The sequence below is a fragment of the Strix aluco genome, chromosome 3, assembly GCF_031877795.1.
Source record: "Strix aluco isolate bStrAlu1 chromosome 3, bStrAlu1.hap1, whole genome shotgun sequence".
NCBI classification, from domain to species: Eukaryota; Metazoa; Chordata; class Aves; order Strigiformes; family Strigidae; genus Strix; species Strix aluco.
The window spans coordinates 40,887,164-40,906,554 of record NC_133933.1 but is presented as its reverse complement, the minus strand read 5'-3'; the positions used below and the strand labels follow the sequence as shown (position 1 = coordinate 40,906,554).

General features: G+C 47.2%; 1 protein-coding gene across 3 annotated transcripts; it reads left to right on the top strand.

Annotated features, from left to right (window-relative positions):
* Nucleotides 1-3,664: 3,664 nt before the first annotated feature.
* CYP1B1 (cytochrome P450 family 1 subfamily B member 1) lies at nt 3,665-10,780 on the top strand. 3 transcript variants are annotated; one of them, XM_074818258.1, is made up of 4 exons: nt 3,665-3,750; nt 4,490-4,644; nt 5,376-6,395; nt 7,888-10,780. In XM_074818258.1, exons 1-4 carry the CDS (start codon nt 3,667-3,669, stop codon nt 8,498-8,500), a joined length of 1,872 nt encoding a protein of 623 aa, XP_074674359.1. In that variant the 5' UTR covers nt 3,665-3,666; the 3' UTR covers nt 8,501-10,780. The 3 variants fall into 3 exon arrangements, with proteins under 3 accessions (XP_074674359.1, XP_074674360.1, XP_074674361.1); XM_074818259.1 differs by lacking the exon at nt 3,665-3,750 and adding an exon at nt 3,930-4,023; XM_074818260.1 differs by lacking the exon at nt 3,665-3,750 and adding an exon at nt 4,002-4,023 and having other exon boundaries at nt 4,503-4,644.
* Nucleotides 10,781-19,391: the final 8,611 nt, after the last annotated feature.

The following is a 19,391-nucleotide window of genomic DNA, read 5'->3' as shown; positions in this document are numbered from 1 at the left end:
TGCAAGGAAGAGTGAAAGTCCAAGGAAATCTGCAAGTTAATGAAGACTAAGAACGCGATATGCAACCACAAATACACGTGCTTTAAAAAGCATACCACAAACACTTTATTTCAGGCCACAGTGAGTGGCCTAAATAAATAACCCTGAATCATGGACCTGCAGCTGGCTCCTCTGTATGCCTGGCACTCTGGGTAGCACTGAGGTTGTGGCTCCTTAGATTTTGCTTATATCTCATGCTTGCCATGACAGGAAAGCTGCTAAATTGAGCAAAACCAGCAACCTGCATCAGACATGATCTCACTATCTTGAACACTTGTGGTGCCCCCGTCTCAAGTGAGTTTTAACACCGAGCCATTCAGTACCGTGTAGATAAGTCCGGGCAAGCAGGCACATCTATACGGCGTGGAGCAGCGAGCGCAGATGGTGGCCGCGGAGCTGGCTGCCCTGGGGTGGTGGCACTGTGTCTGGACCAAGTGGCTGGTCCAGATCTTCTGCTCCTGGATCTGAAACTACTTGAAGCACAGTGGTAACTCTGCATCGTGCTGGATTGCAGCGTGAACACAATCTGAGCGAGCTGTTGTAAGCACAGAGGCTTACAGGTTCTAATTCTGATTGCAATCTGATCGTTTTAATAGTGATTTTCCTGACTTACAGCAGTATTTTTGAGACTAGAGTTGAACTCTGGAGGTATGTAAGAACGCCTGTACAATTTTAAGCAGCCTGAAACAATAGGATATTGCATTTGTTTAAGTTTCCAAGTGATTTGTGTTTTACAGTTACGCTATGTTTCTTCATCTTATATAGTATTGTGCAACACTCAGAAACAGACAATCAGAAACAATATTTCCAAGGGATTATTTAATGAAGAATGGCTTGGATCACTCTATAAACTGAACAACTTGTACAAGCTCTGTACCAAAACAATCCCAGGATAAAACATCATATCAACTGTCATATAATCCAATTTGAGATTTGTAAAATTAAGAGAGAGGAGGAAAAGATACATAGTCCCAGGTATGGGAAAGAACCAGAGAAACCCAGTGTGGGAGGGCTCCCCATGGAAATCTGCAAAAGGAGGTAAGGAAAGAAAATGGGACAAGGTCAAGTCCTTGAGAAATTCCAGTTGCTGCTCATGAGGATTCATGAGCACCTTGCGAGTGTCCAAAAGAGAAGCCAACGGCTGCCATAGAAGAAAACCTGAGAACCGAGACTGCAAACCTTACTTAGGTAAGTAATTCTTAACACTTGTAAAAAATCTCTTGAGGAGTTAAGGGGTTTTCTTGGAAAAGAGAGGACTGTGGCAGAGAGATAAAAATTTCCTCTCAAAGGGCAAACGAAGTCTCTCCAGGTTGTGTAATTCTTCCTCCCTTATCAAACTTTTACCTCCACAACAGGGATTCCTGTCCACATAAAGCACTTTCTTTCAGAGTAGCAGAGGTACTGATGTCCCCACAGACTCTGCCAGCCCCCTCCGTCTGGCATTCCTGTCAAATCAATCAGGATTTTTAACAGATTAGGTCTGAATTCCTTTCCCTTAATCCCAAACTCACGCACTTCTGTCCTTCAACTCCGTTTCTCTTCCATATCTTACATTAAGTAGGGTTTTCTAGGCCTCAGAAATAAATCATTTTAGGTAGCGTACGTTTTCAGTGATTCAGTCTTCAATGCTTAACAAAACTAACTCTGACTCAGGAATTATGGACTGGCTTCAGTAGGACCTGCTTCTGACTTAAGTCCCCAGAACTGGGGAAAAAGAAACATGCGTGATCTAAGAGCAGTTCTGAACTTCTATGCTTCTAGAAACAAAAGAAGCAAGAAGAGCATACAAAGAGGTAGGCAGGAGGGCAATTTGTGGAATATAATGGAGACCAAGAGCCTGGTCATCCACTGCCTGCATTTTGTACCACACTCATTCATTGGTGTGACAAAATACTTCACCCAAGCTATGCTTGATTGTAAGGGACTATTCAAGGTCACACAGAGCCTAGAAAACTGGGTGAACATTCATTGCATACAGTCAAAATAATGCTCAGGCTGTAAGAGATGCAATAGTAAGCTAAGACTGTAAATATCCTGGTTGTACAGCATGTAGTACAGGGGGACCAGCTGGTACTACCACAATAGAACAAAACATCTCAGATTTTTCTTTCTCTCCTAAGAGCCACAGAACTCCTGAAGACCAAAGAGAAGCGGGGGAAAAAAAAAAAAAAAATTAAAGTTTTCTTACAGCATAAAAAAAAAAATATGTACCAGGATTTGTAATTCCTGGGCTCATGCCTTAAACTGTGAATTTCCAGCTCATGATAGCAGAAATGTGTTCCTTCCTCTGTACTGCCTACTAGCGGCCAGGCAGCAATAATGCTTGCAGGATAACGTTGAGAAAAAATTCTGTAGGATGTAGAGCGTACAAGGAATTAGGCCCACACTCAGACACTGAACGGGTGAGAAACAGTGAGGTGGGTGCAGGGCCACTTGCAGTCAAGATAAGAAACGGCACAGCAGGTCACGTCCGGCAGCCCCATCGCAGCCAGAGTTTGGCCACCTTGAGGACACCGTTTCTTTATAAATTCAGATTTACATGGGAGCTGGAATGAAATCTGTCCCACTTGCTCCAAAGTAAATGTCAATCTCTGGCTTTGACTGCAAAACAACTAGCTTAAGTGCTGTGTCAAAGACAGGATTTAGGGATTTACTAACAAGAGCTGTAATGCCTATGTTTGAGGCAACTGGTTACCACGGTCACCAAGAGAAAGGCAAATTTACCTGCTAGCAATGGCAAATACCCAGCACTATAATCCAGAGCTCAGGTAACTGATCCAGGCCAGTCCTTACCTCCCAGATCCAGTGTCCAGAACACTCTTTGTCTTTTCTTTGACTTGTGACCAATGAAGGAGGGAAGGGTGGCTGTTGGGGTGAGACAGGCCACTTCACCACAGCTGAGTGGCTACAGCATGTTAAATTTGGTTTCAACCTTCCTCTCTGAAGCTGGGCCATGTGCTGGGCTGGACCGCAGGGTCCTTCCAGTTCACCCCAGAGGTGGGGCTGGGAAGAGGGAAGCTCGCTTCTTTTGGTACTGCTTGGAAAAAGTGGTTTTGACACCTCTGTCACTTGACAATGGCAAAGAAGAAGTGCAGCACGCTCTGAGGCACGCAGAGAAAGGGCTGTCAGCTAGTCTGAGCAAGAGGTAGTACCGCCGACTGGACGAGCCCGGCACAGTGACAGCAGCCAGGATCACACTTCTTTGCAAAGAGAGAAGCTGTAGCAGCCTGGCCAGGCCTGGCTTGACACCCTGAGCTGGGCTGACTCCCAGCATCTATAATTTTGTCTAATCCCTAAATGCTACCAAAACACCTTCTTTTCTTCTCTTCTCATGACTTGACAGTAGAGAATCTGAAATGAATGCTGCATTTTAAAATTTTGCTTGGTGCAGCAAAAACGACGACAACAAAGCAAGAGCGCTCCGATTTCCTGGGGAACACTTTCCTTCGTGATGCCCGGGGGGGGGTGGGGTGGGGGGGGGGTGAGTTCTGCAGCCCCGGTCCCCCCCGGGGCACCGGAAAGCCCGGGAGGGGGGGGGGGGGGGGGGGGGCGCTTGGAGAGCCGCACTCCCCTCGCCAGCCCTGCCGGGGCAGGCGGAGGGGCCAGATTTCAGCGTAAAAACGAGCCATGAGCGGGCGGGCAGCGGGGCCGGCCGGGGTTGCGAGCTGCCCGGCTCTCCCCTGCCTCCTTCCCCCCCCGAGCCGGTGTCAGGTATTGCGAGGAGGGGTAGAGGCCCGGGGAGGAGATGGCTGGAGGCTTTCCAGCCCCGGCTCACGCAATCCAAACTCCGCACGCAACGGGGAGGCGACAGGCGGAGGAGGGGAAGCTCTCCGGCTTCCTCACCCCCAAGATGCAGGCGAGACTTTGCCTCCCGCCAGAGAGGGCTGCGAGCCCGCCCGCCACCCCGCTCCCCTCCCGGCACCTCCTCCCCGAAAACTTTTGGCCCCGGCCATAAAAGCATCCGCGGCTCAGCCGCTCCGCTTGGTGAGGGCCCAAGGGCAGCTGGCAAATAGCTGCGACCCCTCTAGCCCGGGGAAGGGCCAGGCAGCAGCAATTTGTCAGCGGGGCTAAGGGCGGCAACGCCCGCACCGCACCGCACCGCGGGCGCCGGCGGATTTAAAGCCGCCAGTGCCGATGCCAGGTGTCCAGAGGCGGCTGCTGCGGCTCCGGCTCAGCCTGGGGGGGGCGGGCCGTGCCCCCCGCGCCCTCTGAGCCGCTCGCCTTCTCTCCCTGCGGCGGGCTGGGGGTGGCCCCGTCCCGTCCCTGCAGCCCAGCAAGCGAGGGGAGGGAGGGAGGAGGGGGCGGCAGCAGCAGCAGCCGCGGGGCTGCACCGGGCAGGTGGCTGCCGGCGGGGCGAGCGCCGAAGGGTTAAAGCGCTGGGAAGGTGAAAACCACTCTGCGCTGGGATCGGGTGCAACTGGCATTTTTTGCCTGCACATGACCTGCCAAGCTCCGGGTGACAGGAACCGGGGCTCCTCATGAGTTTCCCAGAGGCGGGGATCTGAACGTCGCCGTCGCCGCTCTCCTGCCCGTTAAGAGTTGCCGCCGGCTGCCCGGCTCCTCTCCATCCTCCCCGAGGTCTCGGATGGAAGCAGCGTGCAACAGGTCAGTTCTGCTACAGGCGCCCGAGGTGGCCGTTTACTTCACCCCGTCTTCCTCTCGCCGCCTCAGAAAGCCTGGAGCGAAGCGGTAGGAGCGGGTGGTCCCCGGGCACGGGGATGGGCAGCGGGACGGGTCCCCACGCCGGGACCTCGGGCACCCTCCGCAGCCCATCCCCGCGACGGGCACGAAGGTGCGGGGAGGAGGGAAGGACTCGGGACAGAGGGGGCTCCGCGGCCACGTGCGGAGGTTTCCCCTGCGGAGCAGCGGTGAGCTCCGACGGCGGCGCGGGGGAGCCCGTTTCCCTCCGGGGCTCTTCCGCCTGCCGAGCAGCGATGTGCAGCGCTGGGATGAACCTGTCTCGGCGCACGGCGGCTGCTCGTCGGGCGAGAGCATCCTCCTGCCTCCCTTCCTGCCTCTCCTCGCCGGAACCCTCTAGATCCCGCGCTGCAAACTTTCCCCACCGGGGCCGGTGGAGGGGGGGGGGGGGGGGGGGGGAGAAGGGGGAACAACGGCCCCGCCGCCAAACCCACGATGTCGACCCCTTATTGAGCGCTTGCCACTCGACTGTCGGCGACCGCTCGCTTCTCGCGTAGGATCCGGGGCGGGGGGGGGGGGGGGCTGTAGGCACCCGAGGGGCGCCTACCCGGGGCGGCCCCGGACCCTGGCCCGCAGGCGGGGAGAGGCGCGGGCGGGCGAGGGGCCGCTGCCCGCTGAGCCGTGCCCTTCCCTTGCAGCATGGCCCTCGAGAGGCTGGGGGCGACCCTGCGCGGCCTCCCCCAGCTGCAGAGCTGGCTGCTGCTCCTCCTCGGCCTGCTCGCCGCCCTCCACCTGGGCAAGCTCCTCCTGCAGCAGCAGCGGCGGCGGCGGCGGCGGGGCCAGCGCCGGGCGCCGCCGGGCCCGTTCCCCTGGCCGCTGATCGGCAACGCGGCGCAGCTGGGCAGCGCTCCGCACCTCTCCTTCGCCCGCCTGGCCGGCACCTACGGCGCCGTCTTCCAGCTGCGCCTGGGCCGCTGGCCGGTGGTGGTGCTGAACGGGGAGCGGGCCATCCGGCAGGCGCTGGTCCGCCAGGGCGCCGCCTTCGCCGGGCGCCCGCCCTTCCCCTCCTTCGGGCTGGTGTCTGGCGGGCGCAGCCTGGCCTTCGGCGCCTACTCGGAGCTGTGGCAGCTCCGCCGCCGGGCGGCGCACGCCACGCTGCGCGCCTTCTCCACCGGCAGCCCCGCCACGCGCCGCCTGCTCGAGCGGCACCTGCTGGGCGAGGCGCGCGCGCTGGTGGCGCTGCTGGTGCGCGGCAGCGCCGGCGGCGCCTTCCTCGACCCCTCGCGCGTGCTGGTGGTGGCCGTGGCCAACGTGATGAGCGCCCTGTGCTTCGGCCGCCGCTACAGCCACGGCGACGGCGAGTTCCTGCGCCTCGTCGGCCGCAACGAGCAGTTCGGACGGGCGGTGGGCGCCGGCAGCCTGGTGGACGCGCTGCCCTGGCTCCGCCGCTTCCCCAGCCCGGTCCGCGCCGCCTACCGCGCCTTCCGCGACCTCAACCGCGACTTCTACGCCTTCGTCCGCGGCAAGTTCCTGCAGCACCAGCGCAGCCTGCGCCCGGGGGCCGCCCCCCGCGATATGATGGACGCCTTCATCCGCCTGCAGCGCGAGCAGCCGCGCCTGCAGCTCGAGCACGTGCCCGCCACCGTCACCGACATCTTCGGCGCCAGCCAGGACACCCTCTCCACCGCCCTGCAGTGGCTCCTCATCTTCCTCATCAGGTAGGTGCCGGCGGGGCGGGACCCGGGGGGGAAGACACCCCCTCCTCCCCCTTTTGGAGGGCGCCGCGCGGGCAGAGCCGCCGCCGGGGAAGCTCCCGCGGCGGTGAAAGGCGGCTGGGACGGGGCGGGGGGAGCCGGGGCAGCGGCGGCCGAGGGGCCGAGGGGCTGAGGGGGCGGTCGCCCCCGTAATAACACGGGAGCTCTGGGAAATCTGCCAGGAAAAGGTAAGAAAGGACGAAAAAACCCACCCCCACCTCAGCCTGCTCGGGCCGTCGGGCAGCGGTGCCGAACGACGGGTTGGCAAAAAGGCAGCGGAGTCAAACCCGAAAGTAACAGAGTTTACCAGGTCAGGATCGGGGAGATCATAGGAACGGGATAACAGCGGCTTAGGGAGGATAAAGGGTTCGTGCACCGCTTTACAAACCCGCTGTTAGGTTGCCGGCAGCGCGTGCCTTGGTCGCCGCTGGCAGCCCCGGGCCCCTCGGGCGGCCGGCGGGGGCGAGCTGACCCCCGGTGCGCCCTGCGCTGGCACCGGCCCTGCGGGGGGATCCCAGTGCGCAACGTGGGGGAACAAGGCGGCACAACGCTGGTGTGCTCGCCCATCTCGGCTTTTTCTTTCATCATCGGCATAATTTGTAGGCTCATGCAAACATTATCTACGCAACCACTTCTTGAAAGACTGGCAAATATTTCACGCTTCCAGCTAAGCGTACGATGCCCCGTGTTCGCACAACCCGTTGGGTTTCTCCCCGTTTCTTACATTTGCCCAGCATTCGACATGCAGAGCTGCTGCAGGAAGAAAAGGCAAGGACACGGAAGCCAAGCTTGAATACTGAAAGCGAATAAAGGGGGAACGTGTGCTTTTAGACAAGCAAAAGAAAATAAGCAAAACTTATTAATACTTTGATCTGGTTACTGTGTAGTCTTCCAAACTGTCCAGACTTTGAGACAGTCATCTTAGAAGACATTTTGATAGTAGTTAGAAAAAGTATAAACAGACTAAGAGTGGGATGTTCATAAAGCTGTTTTGACAATTATTAGCAGGGTTTTTTTCAGTTTAAAAACCTGCAGACTTTCATACGTATGCAATATGTGTCGCGATAACAAACTCTGTGATAACTTTTAGAAGTCACGTACAGAGCTGGGAAAACCAAATTCTTGTTCCCACAGAAAGCCCAATATTTAGAAGAGACAAGTAATTTTAGTTTTAGAATGAATTTTCAAAATTTGGTCAGATTTGGTTTTTATGTTGAGAATCAGTTACATGTGATACTAAAGTGAAAACTAACACCATTGCATGGGAAGTTTGAATTTTTCTCTCAAAGTTTTCCATCAAGGTCTGCATATTCATGCAATATATTTAAACTTTGCTCAAACTGCATTATTTAGTGCAGGGGTGAGGTTCTATGAGAAATATTTACAGCAAGGATTATTTTGAAGAAGGTCTTTTAAAAATATTATGTACGTACACACATCTTACTTTAAATGACAGGTATCCGAATGTGCAGGCTAAAATGCAAGAAGAAGTGGATAGGATTGTTGGAAGAGATCGTCTGCCGTGTGCTGAAGATCAGCCTCACTTGCCCTACATCATGGCTTTCTTGTACGAATCCATGCGCTTCAGCAGCTTTGTGCCTGTTACTATCCCACATGCCACCACGACCAACACCTTCATAATGGGCTACCTCATTCCAAAGGACACAGTGATTTTCGTTAATCAGTGGTCAGTGAATCACGATCCAGCTAAATGGTCTAACCCAGAGGATTTTGATCCAACAAGATTCCTGGATGAGAATGGATTCATCAATAAAGATCTTACTAGTAGCGTGATGATTTTTTCATTGGGAAAACGTCGGTGTATTGGAGAGGAGTTATCCAAGGTGCAGCTGTTTCTTTTTACCTCCATACTGGTACATCAGTGCAATTTTATTGCCAATCCAAACGAGGACCCTAAAATGGACTTTACCTATGGGTTGACCATTAAACCTAAGCCGTTCACCTTGAATGTTACACTTCGAGATACTATGGATTTGCTCGATCAGGCTGTCCAAAGACTGCAAGCAGAGAAAGCAGCCAATGACAATCAGCTGTCAGGAAACACCTAAGCAACAAACCTTGCATCTAAAGATAATCCCCCTCTCTCTTTTTAGTCTTAAATAAGTTATAGTTTGTTCTGGTGAGCTTTCTGGAAAACAGCCAATGTTATAGGTTACAAGAGCAGAAAGGAAAACTGCACAAGGTGTAATTCACTCCTCTCTAATTCTAGGAGAGCCAGGGGAACAACTTAATATATTAAATGATAAAACATATGCAATTTGAAAGTAAACCTTTTCTTTTCTAGCTTCTTCACAGAAGTTGCCATTGTAAAGCGCTTTTTATCTACTGACTTGTTGGAGCATCTCCAGGAACTGTTTGTACAATCCTTTCCATGTCTCCATGCGCTGTGCCTTAACTCTTAAGTTCGCCTTCAGTGACTCCACATCCCAAAGTGAAATCTCTTATTTTTTTTAAAAAAAAAAAGAAGAAAAGAAAGGGTTGCTCAGAAAACTGCAGCCTGACTCTGAATTCACTCTACTGGAAACTGCCGTAGGCACATGACAGGTCCTGCTGGGATGTGACTGCTGGGATGTACATTAATGCCTCAATAATAAATGTTCGAATGATTTTTGGTAAAATGGCAATGTAAAGTCTTGTCTGTAGCATTCCAAAGTGTTTAGATAAATGACTAAAAAAAAAGACTTGCTTATAAGCACGTTTGAAAATAAAATTCATATTTGAGAGTGAACAGAATGTCCTAATATAGTAGCTTGTCATTAAGTTTTGAAAGATCAGATTTGATATGTCACCAAATGGCAAGGGTGATGCTAACCATATGCTGAGCTGTTCATTAGCATATTCATGAACAAAATAGATATTTTAATTAGAAAGTTTTATGAACTTTGTATTTATCTAGTAAAGAGTTAATATCCCTGTCCCTAGGCACATAAGTAAGTCCAGTAACATCCACATGGGCCGAGGTATTTAGAAGTGAGAATTTGAGGGGTTTATATTAAGACTTGCATGCCGCAAGCCTCAAGTAAAGCATGCAGCAAATATACCCCTGTTCACTAGTCATTCTGTTAGGTTGAGTTAGATGGTATATCCAAAAATCAACTAGGTACTTTTAGTACAATTTGCTTGGAACAAAGTCTCAGAAGGAAAACTAACATCACATGTCCTAATTAATGTACCCATTAACTAAAGAAAAAGTACTTTTAAAATTTTTGTGAGGCTAAGGACATAAAATTAAAAAAAAAACCCCAACCAAAACTTTTATTTTAAAGTAAAACACACACATGAAACTTTATGGCCTTGAACCTCTCCTAATGTTTGTATACACAAAGCTGCATGTATTTCTCTAAAAATCAAACAACCCTATATAAGTGCCTGATTTTGAAAAGCATTGGGCACTTTTTTGGAGCTGCAGATGGCCTTCAATTACATCAAAAGTGAGCATACCTCGCATGACTTGCTGTGTTCAGCCTAGTACTAAATAAGGTATTAGTAGAGCTAGAAGAATAAGGGTGCAATTAGACAGTAACGAAGCTCTGCTGAGACCTAAGCAAGTAAAGATTTGCACTGGGTCTTCTGATAGATGGCCAGTCTCGTGACAGAACTCCTACTGATACTGGGAAGAGCTGGGTTAACAACACAATCCTGACCTTAAGTAGAAGCTTCGCTGCTGATTTTAAAAACCTGAATCGAGCCTAAAAGTACTGCTCCTAACCCCACACAGTAGCAATGTACCTGTTTAAAGTCTCTGACTTCATATTGCATCTATCTTCTGGTTTTTTAAAGCTGAAAAAGCTTTCTGTTACATACACAAGAAGTAACCTCAGGTGTTTTTCTGAATTATGTACAAGTTTGTGATATCCCAGAACTTAGCCTGTACCTGTGAAAAGCTTTATAAAGATACCCAGCATTTTCATATGGAGATCTACATTAGATCAAATGCTAGCCAAGACAATTTTCCTTGTACCATTGTAAGTATTGTTATTAAAAAAAATATAAAGGATGTAACCTACGACTGAATAGTTACTCTTAACACAAGGGTCACCAATTCATATTTTAATAAAAACGGCTTTTGCAATTTTGTACTCTTCCAAAAGCTTTTACTGTGCATTAGCTACTAATGCAATGTCCATTCACACTGCTCACATCTGTCAGGGGGACACACACTATATAGCTGTTGGTCAAATAATGCCTCATATAATCTGTGAAGTTACTCAAATTTAGTAGCACCCATTTAGAATGTATGCAGTTGTTCAGCGAGCTAACTTTTACAGTCACTTTGAGATGTATCATTGTGTTACCAAAATACTGAATAAAATTATTCTTACACTGCCTTTGCTTAGTTTTTCTATATGGCTTTCTAACATCAAGATAAAAAAAATAATATTTCTGATTTGGAAAGTATTATTATTTTAGATATTCATATACTTTTCACCTTCTCATATCTGGACTTTAAGGTTTTTCTCCATCCTGCCCTTGCAGCTTCTCAGGTCTGGCTGCTTATTCATACCTTGCCATCTGTGTTCAACTTCCTCGTGTTCCTTGCTAAGAACATTCCTAGCTGTTCATCTCCGCATCCATCTGAATTCACTCATGCCTTTTGCTTTCTTCTAACACTTGTTAATCTCTCCTCAGCCTGCACAATCTCCTATGATATGTTCTTCCCCCTGGCATTTCAGTTTACTTCCATCTCCCCTCATTTCAAGCCCACAGACTGGTTTTCCTTTCTCTTTTTCCCTCCTATATCTAGTCCTGGCATCTATATACTACTGATACTGGATCCCCACCACTGCTCTTGGGACCGACTTGTGCTGTTTTGGTCTTGGTGTACAGTTGGGAATGTCAGGAAAGAAATCTTGGGGCCAAATAGGCCTTAACATGCCCTTGCAGCACAACCTCTCATAAAAATCAAGGCAATCCTATGGTGAATCAGGGTGGCTGTTATTGCATATATAAAATGTTTTCTCATGATGCAGCAGCAACCCTACCCACTTTATCTTCTTTTCCCCAGTCTGCTACACAAGCCTGCTTGCTTCAGAGCCATCTTAGAAAAGACCTTCACATTTTCCCTAACCCTGTGGAAGTGGAACAAAAGCTGGATGGGACAGAAGGCCGGGCAGACTGGCTAGCAGGAGTTCCCTCCTGATTTGGGATATTTTTAGCTGGAGTTTCTCCCTAAGAGGGCAGAATTCTAAGTACAGGCTGAGTCGGTGAATTCAGAAGAAGCCAGAAGTAGCTAAGGACCTGTGGAGTAGGTGCAGTGTCCAGAGATATCCCATGCAGTGCATATGTGGCTGACCAGCGGGACACAGCGTGGACATGGAGCAGGTGTCCTCCCTGGGTAAAAGCCAAGAGCAACTTCATACGGTTAAGAGACACTGCTGCACTGTCCCTGCTTCCTGTTAATTTCTAGGTATTTTTCTGCTTTCCCAGCTCTCTGCAGCTAAAGTCTAGACTCCCTCTTCAGTGTTGACAGGCACATTTTTCTAGCAAGACCTGCTACCTTAGTGCCAAAAGATGTGGTGCTGATACAGTCAGAAGTTGGCATGAAGAAAGGATTCTTGGAGAGATTTTTGGAGATCACTGCAAATACTATTTACAGCAGTTGAGCAGGGAACCAGAAGTTTCTGATTGCCCACTGTAAGCCAGTACCAGGTGTTAAAGAAATAGAATAAGACTAACTCAGCAAACTGGCTTTTTTTTTAAAAAAAAAAAAAAAAAAAAAAAATCTGTATTTCCATTTTGTATCTGTTTCTTTGGAGCAGTTGCTAGAAAAACTATCATTTTCTGAACTAGGCAAGGTCACATCTGACATCAACTCATGCACATCTCATGAGATTTTGTGTTTGCACTATCACTGCCTCCCTCACCAACCTGTGACTGAATGTCACCATAGCAATACTAGACAAATACTTGTTGCTCTTTCCTCATGAAATAAAGCACAAAGTAGTTAAGCGGCTGTATTCAAGGTAAGATTTTTCCTTTAAAAATCCTCACACTCAGGTTGTAGTGATTTCAATAGGTCACCAAAGCCAAATGACAGCTTGCACTTGCTTTTTCTGTATGTGCGTATGCACACACTTAGTCCATCTCCCAGAACTTTAGTAACAGCTTTCATTCAAGTTGAGATAGGGGATTAAAAAAACCCAACCAAAACCACCAAAACAACAACAAAAAAACCCCAAACCACAAAACAGGAAACACAGGACGAACTTAAGACAAACATACATTTCTTGGAAAACCAGTAGCTGTCAGACCACCGCACTACATAACAAGGGGAAGCAAGTAGGCTGAGCTAGCAGAGTTGATATGGAATACATTTATAGTATTCACATGTACCATTGCATTCCTTGTGAAGCTAATAGTTAAACTTGCTGGCTTCAGCAGGAGTCCGTTCAGAGCTGTTGAAATAAATAGCAATAATATAAAACAATAAGGAACAAGACTCATCAGAACTTCAGAAACAACTGCTGCTAGAAAGAGGAGATGGCGGGGGGGTCAGTTCAGGACCTGTGCAACAGCTATCAGTACCAGCACAGTCATGGCGCTATGTGACTAAATGCAAATTCACAACAACAAATTCCAACTAGTTTTACATCAGACCCAGTATGTTTCTGTGAGTGGCAGGGACTGATGTGTAGGTCTGTCTGTAGGAAGTTGGCTCAGATTACCCAGGCAGAGCAAACAGAGACTAGGCAATTGGGAGCTTACCTTTTACCTGAGAAAAGTTAAGGAATTAGCCACGGAAAGTGAAGAGTTAACACTTGCCTTTGCTGCATCTTTAGCTTGGTTAATTTTTACTCAGACCTCTCGTTTGCTCACACAACAAACTGAACTTGGGATAACACTGAAGGTGGATCTGGCTTTTTCATGGCTGAAGAAAAGGGCTGGATTCCGAATGGTGGTGTTATTTTGGTGTACAGTGCAACACAGTGATTCAAGTTCCAACAACTTCTTTGCCATTTACCACCCTGCATTTTTTGCAGTCGATTTTTTTTCATGTTCTAGTCACTTGTACTCAGACCAGGCCAACTCACTTAACTGTCAGGTGAAAACAAGCTCAGTGTTGAGCACAAACAGCCTGAAGCATTTAAGATGGCTGTAGTCGATGCTTTGATAGCCCTCCTTTGGAGCTTTTTGCCAACTCTTCAGACAGCTCCACTAACCAAAAAGTTCTTTGTTTTGTTAGTGTTGCCTTGTCCTTCAATGCTTAGAACAGATCTTGCTTCAGCCTGAAAGGACAGAGCTAGGGCTAACCACATCAAACAAGAGTCTCTCAATTCCCTACACTCTTCTTTACCTGTGCTGGATGTCTGGGGACACCGATTCATCAATACAGTTAACTCTGAAGGTACAGGATGCCGGAGGCATTTTGACTGCAAATGTGCAGAGGGGGAAAGGGAGTGAACACACAGGGGACTTATTAAAGGTGCATAAATCAACTGCAGAGCTACATCAGAGTCATTTGCTGGAGTGGCTGAGAGCTAGTGGAGGAAAATGTTTGTCTGAAGTGTAGGAAGATTCCAGCTAGGGAGGAACTGTGCACAGGGTCTCTTGATTTCCAAGGAAAGAGAGGTGGAGATTTTACATTGCTTGTGCACACAGCGTGTCAGGATTAGGGTAATAAGAATCCACACAGTATTGAAGAGGTTCACTCACATCAGCAGCAGGGAGCATCAAACCGAGAGCACCTGGACCAAACCTCACCTTCACACCAGACTGAAGATAGAAGGAGCAATTACCTTCCCAAAAACTTTCACAAAAAAAGGATGTCCAAAATATTAACTCCTCACTGCCTGTTAAGTAATAGATTTGGGAGGTAGCAAACATGGAAACGAGAGCTGAGGAGCTAAACATGAGGGATTGGGCTGTGCCAGACAGGCTGCAGGTTTTGAAAGCAAAACTGGTCTACAATGGAAAGCCATGGAGAACCTGTCGTTCTCCCCTCACCTCAGCATCCCCAGAACCTTGGGACAACAGGGAAGAAAAGACAGCCCAACTGCACTGGTCTAAACACCTTTTGGGGAAACTTTCCTCTCGATATTGAGACCGAGCTGTGGAAGGAGCAGGCACTACACCAGGCAAAAATGCTACTGGTCTGGAGGCTTCAGAGCAGGTCAGCGTCATTTATTTGAACAAGCTGAGCAGGGAGAGGTTTCTATCAGAGTTGGATATTCCCATTCTATACAGTTCTGTCTTCATCTGTATCTAGGCTTGCTCAATATCCCCTAGGGAAAGAATGACATGTATACTGCAGGATGCTCCACAACTGCTTTTACCCTCTGATATTATTGGTATGTTTTCAGTGATGGATCACTTCTGGTTGGCAAGGACAATTCTACAATCTCCCTTCTCCCAACCTGAGCTCTAGTAAGAGCATAAGAGTTAACATGCAGAAACAGGCTTCTAACACTCTCATGATAACAAATGGGATTTCATCATAACTGAAGTGGAGATAGGGACTGAGACACCCTTGCTCCCAGTACAAAAGCAAGATTTAAGACAAATTTTGACTTCACAATGCAAGTATGGTTTGCAATCATCTGCAGAACAGCATGAAACAATACTCCATGCTTCTTTTATGCTTTGGATTCTGTGAAAAACTTTTAAGCAGTTTAAAATTTAATTCTACTGTATATCTCATTTTTAATTACACTTTTTCACTCTACAGGGAAAAATCATAAGTGGTGAAGCTATTAATCTTTTGTGGTTCAGGAAATTTAAATAATTCAAGTGAAAAAAAAAAGTGCCACCAGAAATTAAACTCAGACTTCACAATAATTACCCTAATGAAAAATGAGATTCCTGAATGAACCTTTGTTTCATTGTAACAAAACTCCTTTTCCTTCCCTTCATTCATGTGTATAGCTGCTGGGACACGGTGTCATGCTACAACTCGTTTCAAGACATAACTGCATTCATCTTTCTGTTTCTGTCAGAAGCAAAGAAGAGCTGTACCTACACTCCAGAACAATATGCCCTACAGGTAAGCTTTCTGGGCAACCCTTCCAGGTGGCACAGGAACAAAAGGGAAGTGTTTTCCACCAGCTTTCTCTGGATAAGCATGCTTTCTCTCAGGTGCGAAACATCCTGCCAAGCCTGCATCTTCCAAATATGTGACGGACACTTGTGCCACAGTGATCTGAGGGCAGATCAGCCAATGGGCTTTGGTAAGAAACACCACAGAAAATGTTCAATAAAATTAAACAAGGATGAATTCCCATAAAGGAGGGGAGGAAAAAAAGAATCCAGTTTAAATATTTAAATTAAGAAGGTTCCCCAGAGAATTACAAGGCAGATCCTCCAGTGACATTATACTTGAACTGAAACCTTGTACAAAAAAATCCTACTCCTGCTGGCATTAAGACTAAGATACTTAGCATCTGTGCACACAGATCTACAGCACACTGACAATATTGTCCTCTGCATTTCAAGAATAAGGTACTAATTTCCTCAAAGTCATCAGCAAAGCCAGAATTCAAAGCATTTGGCTGGTAACATATTCATTATACAACATTGTTTCAAATATCTTCATGTCTTACTGAAAGCCACAAAGATTCCTTTCTTATCTTCACAGGCTATCTCTTAGCCTAATACAATACTTTTCTGCTTGAGTAAATAGCTCTAGCCTGTTGCCAGAGTTAAGCGCATACAGTAGTTTTTATTGAGTATAAAACCATAAAACTGTAGAGCAGAACAGAAACCTTTAGGGAGGTTCTGAAATAAATAGATGCTCCATCAATTGTCTGCATGGCTGAAATTGTGAAAGCAGAACAGATACATAAGGATTGGATACTAAAGATAACTTTTGCTCTCAAGAGAACAGATGCTTTCTTTCAGGGTTTATGAAAAGTCAATGAAGTGACTGAACCTCTTTTGCTCTCTTTATAGCCCCCCAAACAGTATCCTGATTAGACCGTAACATTCTCCCTAGCAAAGATCCAGTTAGCAGGGCTTCCTGCATCCTTACATTCATATACAGTCAAGGTCTTCACGTAATTATGAACAAGTTCCTCCCTGAGGGTTTGTCATCCCTCTCTTTTCTTCAGATATTTCCCTGAAATACACACAACTTTAGCTGGCAAAAGAATTCTAGTCAGTTATTTCACTGAACTCAAGTCATGTGTATTTATTTTTGTCTACATAGGCACCTTCCTGCCTTTTGGGGAAATCCAGCAAGGTTTGGTCATATGCTAATAGAAGCAGTAGTTCTTCAGGCTCAATAGCAAAGAAGATTCTGTATGTATGGAGGAATAAGTATAGGGAAAATTGGAGCAGTTGAGAAGTGAGAAGGAGAACACAGCAGAGAAGGAGAAATGTAAAATAACAGGCCAGAGAAAACAGGAAGAAATGTTTCATCACATAGGGGAGAATGAAAACGGAGGAAAAAGAATGAGAGCAGCTGCTAATGCTAATTTGCCCCATCCCAGGTCCAATAGCTCCCCAGGGTACCCTAGGGACCACAGGTTGTAACTGATGGAGACACATACACATGCCCCTGCAGAGGGCAAGTCGTCCCATCTGTCCTTTTATCTCCACTGACTAGAGAGCATAGGCAGCCGGCTTATACTGAACACCTAGGGTTTGGGTTACTGATGTGCCATGTCCCCCCCTCACTACTCACCATATGAGACAGATATTTAGGTCTGCCCTGCTTAGAAACAGACATGTTAAGCTACAGAACATCTTCAGTGGTGCAGTTAGATTAGAAAAAAACAATAACTCTTACACCGGTGGGACACATTTCCTTAGGGATTGAGGAAATAAGCCACACTGATTTAATCAGACCATGCTGCAGAGTCTAACCCAGTTTAAGTACCTGATGTCACAGAACCACAGACTGGTCGAGATGGGAAGGGACCTCTGGAAGTGTTTCTGGTCCAACCCACTGATCAAGCAGGGCCTCCTGGAGCCAGTCCAGTCATCCTACCTTCACAATAATAATAACTATCCACCACACTATAGGCTTTTTCTTTTGGATTTTTTACAGTAAACACATAGCAAATAATATGTTCACCACTGGTTCACTTTCCTCTTGAAGTTAAGCCTGTATGGCCATCACCCTGAGAAACCCACTGCTGTCCCTAGGAAGGGCTTTTCCTCAGCACTGCCCCACTCCCACTGCATGAGAAAAGCCTTCCCTTCACCTTCCTTCAGGAAGCATCCCCAGAGGTGGGAACAGGGAGAGGCCATATAAGACAGCCATTACTGTCCATCTCCTGCTGTTTTGAGCTGGATTTTACATGATTTCGTGTGCACTTGCTCCATGCTTCAGCACGTAATGGAGAGGATCTATCTGCCCAGAACGATCTGTCACAGGCTTTCTTGCCACTGAACCGAGCCAGTAAGTCATTCACATCTTCCCCAGATGTTTCTGTTTTCTGAACTAACAGGAACCACATGTACTGCCGGCTCTCCCTGGAGACCTGGGCCAGCACAGAGAGGGGGGCAATTCTTCACTTGACTTCAGGAACGAGGCACTTGCTTGCCTGCAGGAGCTGGGTAGGTTCAGGATGCTTCATGAGCACAGGCTCTAACAAAGAGCCATTCCTGAACCACTGGGACCAGCGTACACAGGTATGACCCACTGGTGAAAATCCCCCACACCTTTCAAAGGTTTTAATCCTTTTAAAGTTCTAAATAGCACCACAGTGTCTTGATACTTGAAGTAACAATTAAGCACTACATGCAGCAGCCTGACCTATAGCAGTAAGTGAAGCAGCCATGCAATTTAAGATATGGGTAATAAATGGTGCCCTGTATGCTCACTGAGTTTTAGCACAGAAGTCAGTGTCTATTGTAATGGTTATCAATCAAAGAATCTAAGCTTTCCCCTCAGTATTTTAATAATAAATTCCTTGCAAAATACTGTCATCTATTCTCACGTTTCCAAATATCAAGACAACGATGGTAAATGCACGGCATGTCTTCAGTCAAACTCTGTAGCCAGGATTTAAGAGAGGAAAAGCTATAGAGCACCATGTTTGCAAACACCTAAGTCCCTAATCTGGCCATTACATTTTACTCTGTATTTTTTCATTTACTGCATACCGAAAATTAAATTTTAAAGATAGGAGACAAATTTCAATTTATGTCAATCCAAATCTCGACAGGGAAATTCAGGCCACGGAACATGACTTAAAAAATAAGTAGAAATTAGAGCTCTACCTTTTTCTTTCCATTGTTTGGTTTGGGGTTTTGGGGTTTTTTTGTGGGTTTTGTTGTGTTTTTTTTTTTTCCTTTGCTGTCTCATCCTGACCAATCAGATATTGGTCAAAAGCATTTGCAGAAGGCTCACTTTCCCAGTCTCCAGAAACTTTCTATTGAGTTAGCAAAGAAAGGTATCAGCACTGTACTTCAGATTTTTTAGAGGCTCTATTTTCTATCCAAGGCTCAAAAATGTTTGTTCACAGATGTTCATCAAAACAGGTTTTATTAAACTGTGCTGCAGAAATTGTCTCTAAATTTATTAGGAGGTACAACATGTTTTCAGCTTAAATGCATGTGGTTTATTGCCTTTTTAGTTTTGACTGCTAAATAGCAGCGCTTTTCCAAAAAACAGACTTCAGTGAAATATGACTCTTGGGGAAATACATTTCAGTAGTGGCATAGGCTTACATAGTAAAGGTTAAAAAAAGGCCCAGTGTTCTCCTAGAATATTTCTTTTCATTTGTCTAGCTCTGGCCAGGCTAGATTTTTTATAATGCTTCTTTCAAGGGACTGGCCCTCAACCTGTGCTCAGTAACTAGCTTGCACTCCTGCAGCAGTCCTATGAATTTCTCTATTGAAACTTGTAACTCCGAAGTCAGTTCGAGTCCATTCTCCACAAAGGCATTCAGACATGACTAAACAACAAATTAGAGAGAATCACCACATCCCTATGCTGGTCTAAAAAATTAGACCACCCTCATTGTAATTCTGCACTTGCAATTGTCAGCTTTCGAC

Coding starts and splice junctions, on each gene's coding strand:
- CYP1B1 (XM_074818258.1), top strand. CDS start 3,667: ATGAGCGGGCGGGCAGCGGGGCCGGCCGGGGTTGCGAGCTGCCCGGCT. Junction 4,645..5,375: donor ATGGAAGCAGCGTGCAACAG/GTCAGTTCTGCT, acceptor CTTCCCTTGCAG/CATGGCCCTCGAGAGGCTGG. Junction 6,396..7,887: donor CTCCTCATCTTCCTCATCAG/GTAGGTGCCGGC, acceptor TTTAAATGACAG/GTATCCGAATGTGCAGGCTA.